General features: G+C 33.5%; 1 protein-coding gene across 1 annotated transcript; it reads right to left on the bottom strand.

The window, feature by feature from the left end:
* Positions 1 to 6,798: 6,798 nt before the first annotated feature.
* On the bottom strand, positions 6,799 to 9,748 carry rax (retina and anterior neural fold homeobox). Its single transcript, NM_131227.1, is given in 3 exon segments — positions 6,799 to 7,638; positions 8,902 to 9,128; positions 9,518 to 9,748. Coding segments are annotated over 3 exon segments (879 nt in total). The 5' UTR covers positions 9,744 to 9,748; the 3' UTR covers positions 6,799 to 7,212.
* Positions 9,749 to 15,232: the final 5,484 nt, after the last annotated feature.

The raw sequence follows: 15,232 nt of genomic DNA, 5'->3' as shown, positions 1-15,232 counted from the left end.
TACACTGCTGCGTAAACATTTGGAGTTAATAAGATTGTGTATGTGTTTTAAAAAAAATACACATTTCGCTCAGCAAAGCCACATTTATTGAGAGGGTGCACACTGCAGAGCCACTTGGGTGGAGCTCACCTCCATTGAGCTGTTTTAATGTGTACACCCTGTCCCTAACTCCCAGTGACAACACTTGTAGAAGGAGTGCAGCAAGGAGGAGCTGGAGATCAAGCTTCCCCTTGCTGGAGCTTCGCTCTGCCCATGTTGCTCTGCAGTAAGTATCACTTGGATTTATTTGATCAAAAATACAGTAAAAACTCTAAAACTGTAAACTATTATTACGATTTCAGTGTCACATGTCACTTGGTTCTTCAGAAAACACTGTTATATGTCAATTTGCTGCTCGAGAAACTTTTTTTTTTATTATCATCAGTGTTGAAAACGGTTGGGCTGCTTCATATTTTTTATGGAAACTGTGATAAAGGACTATTCAACAATACCTATAATCAGATTCATCAAGGACACATTAAATTGTTCAAGACTGAAAGTAAAGACATTTAAGTGAAGTTTATTTATAAACTAATTTCGAGAGAAGCACGTGCTTATGATTGATAGCACCTGGTCCACATTAGCTAACACTGATTTACCAATCAGACGACTCCTTAACCACTATGAATAACCAGAGTATCTTACCTCAGCCATCTTCGTCTTGAAGAATCCCCCCTTCCTCCCCTACTCCTCCAAATTCCTTGTCATGGCAGTACAGAGGCTTAGTGGTTAGCACCACGGCCGCACAGCAAGAATGTCACCGGTTCGGACTCTTCCTGGCCAGGTCGGCATTTCTGTGCGGAGTTTGCATGTTCTCCTCATGTTTGCGTGGGTTTTCCCCGGGCTCTCCGGTTTCCTCCCACAGACCAAAAACATGTAACATAAGCAAATTGACAAATCTAAATGGACAGCATAGACACTTCATAGCATTTATCTACTTCCAACATTATCAAGCAGGGGAGTTCTCGAGACCTACCTGAACTCGGACTGCCCTCTCGCCCTGCAACGGGAGGGAGCCCCGGGCTTGAAGATCTCAAGGCTCTTTCCCGGGACAGCATGCCAAACAAGCTCCATAATCAATCATCAGCTGAAGGCGAACTCTTGAAAACAAACAAATGAAGAGTTCAGATGCAAAAAACCTCCAAGTGCCATCTGAAATGTTCTCCTAGAATGAGCATTTTTCCTCAGCCTCCAATATTTTTGTTCAGTTATTTCACTTTAAAGGCAATGCAAAGAACCAATGTTTTTGCCATAAAAGTTGATTTTAGAAGAAATTTTAGATGGCATTTAGAGGTTTTTGCATCTGAACTCTCCAAATGTTTATAAGTTAATATTATATACTTTTTTATATTTATATGTTTTTAAACCATTTTTGAATTCTTAAAAAGTCAAATTTATCAACAAATGTATAAAGCAGGAACACTGATAATTCAAAGAATCATAATTAATAATAGAGTAACAACAATATTAATTCACCAAAATTGAGCAGCAAATCAACATTTTATTAAATTTCTGAAAGATAATGTGACTTACCCCAGTCCTTACCACAGGTGGAGGAGTTCAAAGTATCTTGGGGTTTTGTTCACAAGTGAGGGAAGGATGGAACGTGAGATTGACAGCTGTCTGATTGGTCATGCAGTTGATGTATCGGTCTGTTGTGGTAAAGAAGGAGCTGAGCCGAAAAGGAAAAGCTCTCGATTTACCCCTCAATATGTACTCTCACCTATGGCTGTGAGCTGTGGGTCATGACCGAGGGAACAAGATCTTGGATGCAAGCGGCCGAAATGAGTTTACTTTGAAGGGTTGCAGTGTGCACCCTTATAGATAGGGTGAGAAGCTCTGTCACCTGGGAGGAGCTCGTAGTAGAGCCGCTGTTAATCCACATCGAGAGAAGTCAGCTGAGGTGGTTCGGGCATCTGTTTCAAATGCCTCCTGGACGCCTACCTGGATAGGTGTTCCAGGCATGTCCCACCGGGAGGAGGCCTCAGGGAAGACCCAAGACACGCTGGATGGATTATGTCTCTTGGCTGGCCTCGGGATCCCCCTGGAGGAACTGGAGGAAGTGTCTGGGGAGAGGGAAGTCTGGGGTTGTCTCCTAAGACTGCTGCTTCCACATCACAGTAATGGAAAAGCACATGAAAATGAATGAATGAATAATGTGACACTGAAGCCCATATTAATAATGCTGAAATTTTCATTTTAAATCATAGGAATAAATTACATTTAATAAGACGTTATTTTGAATTGTAATTCAAAATATTGACTTTATTTTAGCTTAAATACAGTCGAAGTCAAAATTGTGATTCCCCCCTCTCAAAATATTTCATATAACATAGTTTTTATCTTCCGAAAAAAGTGTTAATTTATTTAAGAATAAAAGCAGTTTTTAATTATTTTTGAAACCATTTTACTGTCAATATTAAGCCTTTAAATGTCACTTTAAGCTGAATACTATAGTATCTTTAAAAGTATCTAGTTAAATATTGTGTAGTCATTAGGGCAAAGATAAAAGACAACAGTTAGAAATTAGTTATTAAAACTAGAAATTAGATAATAGTTAATAAAAAAAAATACCAGGGGCTAATAATTCTGACTTCAACTGTAAATGCTCGTTTAGTAAGCAAAATAGGCTGTTAAAAACACAAAAAAATCTTACTTTTGTGTATTTCTTAAAGTTCCTTCAATAATCTTTAATAACAATTAGATGTCTTTTTACTCAACAAAAATGATGACTGCATGGGCTCTGTGCACTAGTATATATCAAAATCTTTCTCAGTCCAAAAAAGCACATTTATTACAGACTGTGACCGATATCTTGAGGTGACTGACCATAAACAGCCTATTCATCAAGCAGTCACTTAACAGAGCCGGACAGGTGACAGAAACGCTCTTCACCGCACACTAATGATCGTCTGAACGACTAATCACGACCTCGCCGTTGTCTGGACAATTGCGAGGAAGCTGTTGATGGTCTTTGCCGTCTCTCAGCTGTCCAACCACAATAAAGGCTCCAATTATACACACTGATGCTCCTCACAATAAAAAATGTCAGTTGAAGCCACTTTCGTTTGGTTAAGCTCATCTTTCCTCGAGGATGTTTGCGTTTCTCATTTGTCACTTGCGAAATGGGCAGTAATGGAAATTCTGCATTCGTCTGACCTCCATTGATCTGAATCTAACAGCATCATTGATAAATTGACTGCATTAAAATGTCAGATTTTTCCTAGAAGTTGTTATAAAAATGGTCTTTTTGCGTTTTGCAATTGCTACAGACGTTGGAACACTACTAAGAGAAAGTTGGGACAGATGCAACACTTTTTGCATTTTCTTTTGAGTGGAAACCCAAAATTTTAATATAATAAATCCACATCTATCAGATACCAATACACATTGTTACAATATTTGTACATATGATAATGTACGCCGAATTTAATCAGACAAAGTTAAATGTTGCAACTGATAGATTATGGTTACAACAGCAACCCATGGGGACAGTTGCAACATTCATTGAAATGTGTTGGAAAAAAATTCTAAAACATTTGGTTGGATTTTATTTACATTTTTTTTTGGTAAAAAGAATAAATGTAAATTGGTTAAATTTGTTAAACTGGCCACATAAATACATACTATTAAAAGAACAATAAACAATCAGGCTTTGGTCAATTATCAAGCCTACAAAAAAACATGAACAAAAATATCTTTACAGAAAATCTACACTGAACTACTAAACTATTTCATTGAACTTTAAAATGAATTAATAAATCAAATTAATTAATTCTCTGAAATTAAATTACATTAAAACTGTAATAAATTAAAATTGTACATTGTTAATATGGCAAGCTTTTAAATTAATTTTGTATCTGAGGACAGTTGCAACAGCATGTTGCATTCAGGATCATCCACAAAATGAAAATTGATTTACTATTTATTCACCCTCAAGTGGTTTCAAACCTTTATGAGTTACTTTCTTCGGTTGAACACTAAAGAAGATATTTTGAAGAGTGCTGAAAGCAAACTTCCATAGTAGAAAAACAATTACTATGAAGATTAATAGTTACAGGTTTTCAACATTTTTCAAAGTATCTTATTTTGTGTTTAACAGCGGAAAGAAACTTAAAAAGACCGAGTAAATGATGACAATTTCATTTTTGGGTGAAGTATCTCTTTAAGTGTGCTTTAGCTTTTATAATTGCTGATTATTAATATGTTACTGCATCTTTATGTTATGACTTTACTTAGAGGGGCACATTATCATTATCTCGTTCTCAACTACTCAACACCTGTGTTTAAACTGTTCATTTTAATATAGACAGAACATACACTTGACAAACATGCATATAGTGTTATGCATAAACATAGGAGTTCATTAATAATTAAGAAATAGGTATTGATAATATGCCAAAAAAAAAGTGATGACATAAAGCTACATTAACAGGTCATGAGCTTCTCTTGGTTACATGTAGTTAGTTCATGATGCCTTAACTCATCATTAGTTCATAATGAAATAATGTTTAATTTACATATTAGTGCACCATTATTCATGTACTGTTGATGTATTATGAGTCTCTGCCTAGTTGGGGAATCTTCTCGACCGAGTCACTTTAATCATTTTTCTTCCCCATTCTGATGCTCGTTTTGACCTTCAGCAGATCATATCTTCAAGCTTGTAAAACTGCATGAAAACAGACCCAGATAGTCAGGGGGGTTATGGGGGTATTCGAAAGACCACTACTGACAAAGTACAGATTTTGACCCTATGCATGAGCTCATTTGCCCCATTTTTGACCACCATGCCATCATACATTGTGAAAATAACCAATAGAAGAAGTTTATGACAAATAATTTTAATTCTTCAAACAGCCAAATTCTAACTGAGGAAAGTTGAATGAGCTGACTAGTTTGTTATTTGCCTATAGGCTACAGTTTTTAACTTAAACCAAGTTTTAAGAGATATTTTCACATTTTTAAAATTTAATTCTCATAACATTACTTATAAAATTTTAAATACATGTTTGTAAATAAATACTTTTTAGTAAAATAGTAATTGAAGCACTTTGACAAAATTGCAGGAAACATTTTTGGTACATCAGAAGTATGGAGACTAACAGACAAGCTAATCCAGCAAAGCTTAGTGCTATAGGATTTTTCTTTTCCTATTTGGTAAAATCTTGCTAGGTAAAGTCTTAAGGTTTTATTTTTAAAATTTACTTTCTAAAAACACTTAGCTATAAATAAGAATGATGTAAAGTAGGCTATATCAAAACTCCGTTATATAGGCTAGCACACTTAATATTAATACACTTAATATTTTTACAAAGCATAATTGAGTCGTCATATAGCCTATGTAAAAAAAACTGCTGCCTTGGTATTTTAGCAAAATGACTGCAGGCACATAAGCACATGACATATTTACTGACATTAAGAACATATTCCTATAAACTCAAAATAAAACCACCAAAAAGAAAAGTGTAACTATCCACTATTTTACATAATAGGGGCATTGCAAAATGAGAAGAAAGTTCCAAATGCAACCACAAGATGGCGGCATAATAAAGAAGGAGAACCACACTTACCTTTTCCCGCTCTGCGAACCAACGACTGTCTGGTGGTGATGGCTTTAGAAGGAGATGGATAGTTCAAACAGATTAAGATTTAAATGTGTTGTTAGTTTAACGACCTTTATTGAAGATAGGCGAGTTATTTTTTGTTGAATTTAGTATAACATTAAGGAAGACTTTCGGTCAAAATGGAGCAACGGCTACTAGAAAGAATGTAGGTGCAATATAAATGCTCTAAATGAAGTAGCTTTAACAACATGTCTGTGCAAGAAAATTATTTACTAGATAATCCACAGGCTTTGCAAAATGTGAACCACGATTTCAATTTATGGCGAGGTGCGAGTAAATTAATTCATTTTGGGGTGAAATATTCCTTTAAGAACTATATTATCCTTGGAGCTAAACAGTAAAGTTATTATTTTTTTACAGTAAACAAAGTATTTAATGAACAGTTTGTCATTTCTCAAATTCTGAAGGCACTGCACTGAACAAAAAATCAAGCAGCCCCACATCCAATTAAAAATTGATCTTTCATTTCAGTTTCATTTGCTTTATTTTTCAAGTAATTTATTTTAAGTTCAAAGCATATTAATGTAATATAAATGTTTTTGATTGAGAGCTCAACTAAGAAATAAGAATGAATGACCATTTGATGGGAATTGTTGTTTTGATTAAAGCTAAATCTTCTTGTTCAGAACAAAAGAAAATTTTAAATTAATTAACTTTCTTCAACAAGACAAACATGCTTTGTTCCAGGTTATATAAAATTGTTCTTATGACAATGACAAGACAGAACATATTGTTTAAGGCAAATTATTATTTTTCATGGCACAAGTGATAAAATTTTAATGTGAACCATTGCCCTAATATTTTTAATTGAATAAATGAAAGTTTTTTTTTTCCAGGGTGATTGGTTTCAAATTGATTTTAAATGGATTGATTCAGTAAAAAACTAAATAAAAAATAAATATAGAAGTACCAAATAGTCTATATGAAATTAAATAATTGTACAAAGAAAAACAATATGTGCATTTGAGTGATTTTACCACACAAAAAAGACAAAACCTAACATAACATGACCTCAACAATATATATAAAAAAAATGCAGTATAGAACTAATTAGGGTTATAAAACATTAGGAGCTATATTTAAATATAACTATTAATAATAGTAGGTTAAGAACTACTGGACACAGGCTGCATTTGTTATTTTTATGACTTTGTTTTTATTATAAAATACAAAATTCATCTGTACAAGTGTGAAAACATACAACAAAACATCATGGAAAGTGGCCAGCTGCATTGTGCAGTACTCAACAGAGAATAAATCCTAGCACAGAACGGGCCTTTTGAATGCCAAATGCGATTCAATGAAACTAAAAGCCTGCATTTATAATGCATTTCCATTCCTAACTCCCTCTTCAACTGCTTTAAAGGTTAAAAAGAGGGCTGAAAGAGATCCACCTGCCCTACAATGACCCAAAAATCAAAGTCATGTACAATGTTTATCTGTTTTTACAAAGATTGTCATCCACAACTGAAGTTTAGAAAAGAAAAACGGATCCAGACCACTGATTTTGAAGATTTAAACTAAAATAAGTCTCTGAATGTCTCATCTACCACGTCTTCCCTATAGACTGAATGTGTTCCTTGGCTTTCATCCTCAGCGAGGCGATGCTTGTGTTTCGTGGATCTGCTTCTTCAAGTGAAAATTTATCCATAAAACCGGAGCACTGATACGGGGGACACACAGCCCCTATATGAGGCAGACTGTGGTTGAGGGTGGAGGAGCTGAGGAACTGTGGAGGGGTGTAGCTGGCTGGGACGGCCTGCTGAGGGGTGATGAAGCTGGGCAGAGATTGCAGAGGAGAGCTGGAGGTGGAGATGGGGCCGGTCAACCAGGGCTCTAACGGCAGGCCGCTGCCCAGGGACAGTGGCCCCGATCTGGGGATGGAGAGCATAGAGGACTCCTGCAGCTTGATGGAGCTCACCTCCAGCTTCTCCTGACGCCGCCATTTAGCTCGACGGTTTTGGAACCACACCTGGAATATGACAGATATAGGGTTTAGTTTATAATACATGAAATTAAGATTATGCATAATATTGCGTGAAAAGTTAAAGATGTAGTTGAGGAGCTTATTAAAAATACATTCTGTAAATAGACTGGCAAAAAAGAAATCAGAGAAAGCACACCCAAAAAGGAAAACTTCCTCACCATTTACTAAAATTCAAGCAGTTCTAAACTTTTATGAATTTGTTTCTTCTGTTGAACACAAAAGACAATATTCTGAATGTTAGGATTTATCAGCAATTGACATCAGGAAAAAATATAGTTTTGAAGTCCATGGCTGGGTTATTCCAGCATTCTTCAGAATATTTTCCTTTGTGTGCAACAGAAGAAATAAACTCAGATAGGTTTGGAACAAGTGGAGGATGAGTATACGACATATTTTAAAGATTTGGGTGAATTATTCCTTTAATTATATTGTATTTTTTAAAATACTTCTCCCAAATATTAATTATCTAAACATGACTTTGTCCCAAATGTCAAATTGCTAGACATAATGTTTAAACGTATGCATAAATGCATAAACTTATGCATATAATGCATAAATGTATGTCCAGGAGTATAACTTTTTTAAACATGGTATTGGAATATGTTTAGTTAATTTGTTTTTAAAATTGATATAATTTTACTTTATACAGAAAATATTTTGTGTCAATTAAATATTTCCTGAAAATCCTAAAATTGTTAAACAGGGTAATATTTTCTTTCTAAATTAGTTTTACATTGAAATAGAATACTTTACATTTAACAATCGCATAATAAAGAATATATACTAGTTTTATTAATGTTTATATACTATCATCAATCATTTTTTTAAATTCTTTTTCATAATGATCTCTTCAATGTACTACAATAAAACAGGATTTATAAAAATCTGTACAGAGTAACCGTTTTTTGCAAGTAAACTCTTCATATAGCCAACACTAAATAAAATTATTAATTGGATTTATTTGTTTAAGTTGCAAACAGTTTATATGGGCTGAATTAAACAAACGAGTTAAAAATTTAGTAATTTTCAACTTAACTTGTTTAATTTTAGCCCATATAAATTGTTTGCAACATATTTACCTTAAAATAATTCAGCAAATCCAATGAAACATTTTTTTCAGTGACATAAAAGTTAGAAGTGGAATTTGTATTTTAGTAGCCTATACTTCTCCATCTTTAAACAAATAAATACATATATACAATATTTATTATTGCTGTATTTGTTTGAACAGAATGAAGTGTCTCTCACCTGTACTCGGACTTCGGGCAGGTTGACCTTCAGCGCGAGCTCCTCTCTGCTGTAGACATCCGGATAGTGCGACTTCTCGAAGGCGCGCTCGAGCTCGTGGAGCTGGAAGGTGGTGAACGTGGTTCGGTTCCGCCGGTGCTTTTTCTTCGGGTTTTCATCATCCGACAATTTACCACCATCCGCGTCTGGCAGATCTGGGCTGACCATTACAGTCGACCTACAAACTCCTGCATAAAGAGAGAGAGAAAAAAAAAAAAAACAACAGTGAGAAGTCTGTGAGAAAGTGCAACATGTTCATATTTATAACTCTGACATATTTTTGACAACTTTGATTACCATATTTCACATATTTATATGCCTTATTACCTTTTCAATTAAAATAGCATACTTAAGATTTTCTGTTCATTTTTCATTGTTTAATTTTGAAAAAAAAATTTTTACCTACTTTTTAAACACTGAAATCTAAAATGTACTAAACACACGTGCATAAAACGTAGATATATAAATATAGCCTATTATACTAATTACTTTAATTGTAAGAGCTAAATAAAAAAGTCAAAAATAAAGTTAGAAGTTAGGATAAAGTTGTCAACGCGTTCAGATTGAGTTTACTCACCATCAAAGTGTTTATTCGAGTCCTTTTTCGGGGACAAGTGCTCGGTGTCTTTGCCTGTCTTTCCCGATCCATATGGAAACGCCGGGTGAAACAGAGTCTCTCCCTTAAATCCCAGAATTGACTCAATGCTGTGGATCCTCGTTTGGGACCCGGGACTGCGGACCAAGCGCGCGGATGGAGAGAGACGATCTTCCATGTCTTTATACTGAGATCCAACAAGCCTCATTGAACGATTTGAGGAAAAATATATACTCAGTTTTAAAATATCTTGGTGAAAACTTCTGTCCAATAGTCCAGACTGTCCCGGCAAAAAAGCGACTTTCTCCAACAGTGGCCCTGCACACACTGAGGATGCCAGGGCCTCCAGAGGTCTTATATGGACCCCCTCGACCGGGATTGTACGAGTGACATCCCATTCGACACGTCAAGAAACGTCAGATTGGCCGGAGTGAGTATTGTCCCGGAGCGTTTAACTCCTCCCAGAGGTCCTTGTGGACATAATGGCAGCTTTATAAACCGCCTTACATAAATCTTAAATTATCTCTCCCACTCCAGATGTCTTGATCATGATGGCCTGAAGAAATAAGAGGAACTGGGGCTGGGATTACTTATCTTCTGAGGCTGAAATAAAACATTATTAAGATCTCTGCACATGCAAATTGTCATTAAACTAAATAGTTTACTAAAATGTTGCTTGCGCTATAAAAGCGACCAAAAATAAATACACAGAAATGTAAAATAAATGTTTACCACGCTTTTTAAAAAAGTCTGATTGCGTTAAATTAAGCTTAATTAAATTAACCTTATGAGTTAATTGAACTTATATGTTAAACTGACTTAAAACTGCCTGCGTGACTTATAAAATTAAGTTACAACACGATTAAAGTAGCCTAGTTAATGAGTTTCAATGAGCTAAAAACATATGTTGCCACGGCAAATTGTTCATATTTAGTGTACGTTTTTCAAAGGCTTCCGACAATATTGAAGATGTTAGTTTATTATCATGTCAAACAAGGTGAAACTGCTGCAGTTTAGAAATATCTACACGAAAAAAAGTCTAAGTAAAACAACAACCGCGTATATTTGCAAGACTAAAGCACACAGGAATATAAAACCAGAGCTTTGTTTTGGAATATTTTTGTACGATGTTTTGAGGTAAAACAATCCTTTTACATTTACGAAAGAATGCTTCAAATTACAAAGTAGGCTACATCCACTCTTTGTAGCCTACTGAAATTACTTTATATAGGCCTACACAGTTTAGGTTATTCTTAAACTATAATTTGTAGCAGTTAAATATATAACTACTAACTAAACCTGGAGACCTTTAAACAAAATGTCATGAAAAATAGGCTGCTTATTAAAACATTTATCACATCCGAAATAGTATGCAAATGGCTAATTAATTTTCATAAGAACTAATAAATATAAAAAAAACATGAAAATGCTTTCAAAAAGCTTTTTAAACTGTTAAAATGAGATGCAACGCCCAACTCTGAAAATGAAACCCAATGTTTGGTCAAATATGGACAATTAATGACAATTTTTTCTTCAATAAAATGAAAATTAGCCCTATTTTCAACCCTACCGTGTTTGTCCATATTACCAAACATTGGGGTTTTGCAAACCAGCTTTTGTATAGCAATGGATATTATTAGAAATGGTTTTAGTCGCACTTTATGTTGATGACCCGTTTGTTGAATTTAAGCTATATTGCAACTAATTCTCATTAGATTTTAAATATCTGTTAGGTTGGGGTGAGGGTTCGTGTAGGTTGACATACTCGCAAAGTTTCTTATAGTCAGTTAAATGTCTGTTGAAAGAGCAGTATCAAAATAGTGTTACCATAATATTTATCCATTCTGTCATTACTATTGCTACGATTACTGGTAAAAATAAAACTTTTATTGCAGTTTACAAGAACATTTAAAATGCTTTATTTCCATTAAGTTTTAAGTTCCAGACACTTTTGTATAATGAAAAATAATAGAAACAGACCAAAGTGTTGATGGAGCAGAATGTGTGCTGTAGAGGCTGTCCAACCGGTTTCTTTTAGTCTCCACAATCTACAATATATTAACCACATTCAAAAGCTTCAGGATGGTCTTGTTTTGGTAATACTGCAGTACTCCAGGACATGATGGATTCGCCTCTGCTGCTCCAACTACTCCTAAATGATGTTTGCTCCAACCTTAAAACAGAAATTTAAAATTGTAAATTTGCACATGTATGCTGCACCACAGCAGTATAGCCTACGTAAATCACGTAAATAACAAACAAAATCACGTACTAACCATTTTAGCAATGGGGAAATGATAGCTGGAAGGCAATAAATAAATATAAAAAAAATAACATGAACATGCATTTAAAACTGTTAAAATGAGATGCAACCGCACACTGAAAATTAAACCCAATGTTTGGTCAAATATGGACAATTAATGACATTTTTTCTTCAATAAAATGTAAATTTGCCCTATTTTTAACCATACTACTGTGTTTGTCCATATGATCCAACATTGGGTCACTGCAAACCAAAAAATTATATGATCAATTAGTCCTGACAGCTTTTGTTTTTAGGTCATTGTAACTTATTCAACTGTAAGTTAATCATGTTCTAACTTAATTTTATAAGCTGCGCAAGCTGTTTTAAGTCAGTTCAACATAGCATTGAGTCCATTAAACTTATTTTAATTTGATTCAGTTTAGAAATTTAATGCAAGCAGGATTTTTTACATTGCAGCATTTGCACAAGAAAGGATATAGGAATATTTTTTTAAACAAAACAATAATGTATTTCCAAATACAGTAGGATGTCTAGAGAAAAATGATGTTTGGTTGTAAAAGAAAATTTTGAAATTAAAATGGACGGAGTAAAATAAGGGGAATATGTCGGCCTACTTATATATATTAAATATTAGATGAGTAGGCTAAATTGGCGTCTGAAAACATATTTAGCGAACTAACTTACGAACGCTTTGGTGGTCAAACATTTAAGAAGCCTAACTAACTAATTGCAACTCGAAACACGATAAAACAGCAGCCAGCTCTACTTTAGGTCCACACTTAAAGCGTGGAGTGTTTTCGGACATTGGGGGGGATTTTGTTACACGAACAAAACGCGATCTCAAGCAGCAAGCGCGACCCCTGAGAGCTCGCCTACAATTGAGGTGCAGTTAATTGGAAGAATTTGCAAACTTCCTCAATATTGAATGGATACGTGTAATTAGCTCCGAACAAAGATTGACAGCAGTCCGATAATCCGCGGGACACACGCTGATTTGAGGGGATTACACACTTTCCCCCTCTATCCAAAACAGCACAAATCCTTTCAACTGTTTGGCTTTTCCCTAATTACAACAGATAATGTTGGTATTTCGAGATTTATTCACACAAGATACACACACATACCTAGAAAAACACTTTGGAAAATATAGGAATTTGAATACAGTACACTGTAAAAAAAATCTTGCTGACTTTTTTGTATCAAATGAACTTTTTCTAGTCTTCTCAATTTACATCAATCAAACTGACTAAAACCATTAAGTTAAGCTTAGTATAACTTAAATTTAGTTGAAACATGAGCTAAAATAAATAAAAATATTTGTCTTCTTAATATTTTTTAGTGTAACTCTTTCAAAACGTTTTTTTACCTATATTATTAATGTATCAAATAATTAAAACAATATAACTATATTAGTAATATATAGAAGTTTTTTTAGAGGAAAAGGTAATATTTAAGCACACACAAAGTAAATTTTTCTGTCACCTATAGCTTATTAAAAAGTCATACAACCGAAATAATATGGAAATAACATTGCCATAAGAACTCACAAATATATATATATATATATATATATATATATATATATATATATATATATATATATATATATATATATATATATATAAACTCATTAAATGTTTTTAAAGCTTCTAAAACGGTTAAAATGAGATGCAACGCTACACTCAATGTTTGGTCAAATATAAAAAAATTAACAAAAATTGTTTCTTTAATAAAATGTACTTTAGGCCTATTTTTAACCCTGCTGCTGTGTTTAGATACACTGAAAAACACTTTTAAACAGTACTTTATTCAAATAAATATGTATCTTTTATTTCAATTTCATATTATTTGTTTTATTTTCAGTTCAAAACATAGTTAAAAATGTTTTTAAGGGCTTAACTAAGAAAAGTTTGTTTTGACCAATGTCAAAATTTCAGGTTATTAACACAGGTGCATGCAGTGCCGGCCCTATAGGCGAGATAAAAAAATTAATTATTGGGCCCACTGGCGTAAAAATAGTGAGAAGCACACAAAAATATAATTTTAATATTTAAGTGCATGTGTAAAAACATTTACTCATATACTTTATTTTTTTGTTTTCTGGTTTTATCCAAGTATGACATTAGATTTGATTGGATTCAAAGGCAGTTTAGGTTAACCAGGAGTGTAATGGCAGCAAGTGCAGGACATAGGTACAAGTTATAAAGTGCAACAGAAAAACTATGGTGATATTTTACAGATGGATGTAAACATTATATACAGGTTGTATTAACTATGAACAGAGATTTACAATAGAATGATATTTGTACAGGTTGCTATTGATAATCAGGGTTATGAAGATAGATATGAACATAATTACAGATGTATATGTACTATCTATCTATCCATCCATCCATCCATCCATCCATCTATCTATCTTATAAAAAGTCTGTCTATATCTGCAGGGTTTTAAAAAGTCTTAAATTTCAAAAACTTTTAGGCCTTGGAAAGTCTAAATAAATAGACTGAAATCTTGTCTTGTATGACTAAAATAATTTTAAAAGGTCTTAATTTTCCTTTATGTAAAGCTAAGCGATCCAACACCTCCAAGGGCATAGGTGACATTTGGTGGGGGGTGGGGGGTCTGTCTCTAAAAGTGAGGGGGACATACCCCCCACCCCCGAGTGCTACACCCATGAACACATGCAATCACCTACAAATACATCTGAATAAAATAATCTGAATAAACAGTCTGTTGTGCATACATTGTTTTTAAAGAGCTTTTTTTATGTTGTTAATTATGTTTAATAGTTATGTTGCAAAAAACATATGTATATAACTAGGGTCTGTTTGTTTTGACACATTATTTCAAATATGTGGCTAAGATCTATCCATCTATCTAATATTAGTTTTATTTTTTTTTTAAATATTTGCATATTTGTTCTTATTAAATTTGGCAAATTAACATATACGAGTATGTTTTTTTTCCAGGAAAAAATAGAAAATATATGTAAAACTTAAAATACTAAAGTACATTTCTGAAGTACACCAAATTCAAAACTTTAAAAAACCTTGTTCACTTAATTACAATTTTAGCAATATTTCCATTCTCTTTTCTAATTATTATACATTGCTAATTATAGGCAAATATCATTTTACAATACATCTCTACATAAAAAAATGAAGAAACATTTAATTTCATTTAACTGTTTAGTATGACAATTCTTTATTTATGTCTTATAAAAAGACTAGATTAGTCTGACTTCCTGATCCTGATAGCCGTAATCTTTTAAACACCATAGTAACACAATCTTATTAATAACCATGAAGTTTTTAGCTTAAAAAAAAACAGATTTAAAAATAAATAAATAATTTCCCAAACACTTTTTGTCGTCGGATTTTGTTGTTTTCTTGTAAACATAAAGCTACATGACGCATAACATTAAAACGTC

Source organism: Danio rerio, chromosome 21 (assembly GCF_052040795.2).
Source record: "Danio rerio strain M-AB ecotype USA chromosome 21, GRCz13ab, whole genome shotgun sequence".
Taxonomy (NCBI): domain Eukaryota; kingdom Metazoa; phylum Chordata; class Actinopteri; order Cypriniformes; family Danionidae; genus Danio; species Danio rerio.
Note: the sequence above shows the minus strand (reverse complement) of the source record. Positions and strands in the feature narration are given on the sequence as shown.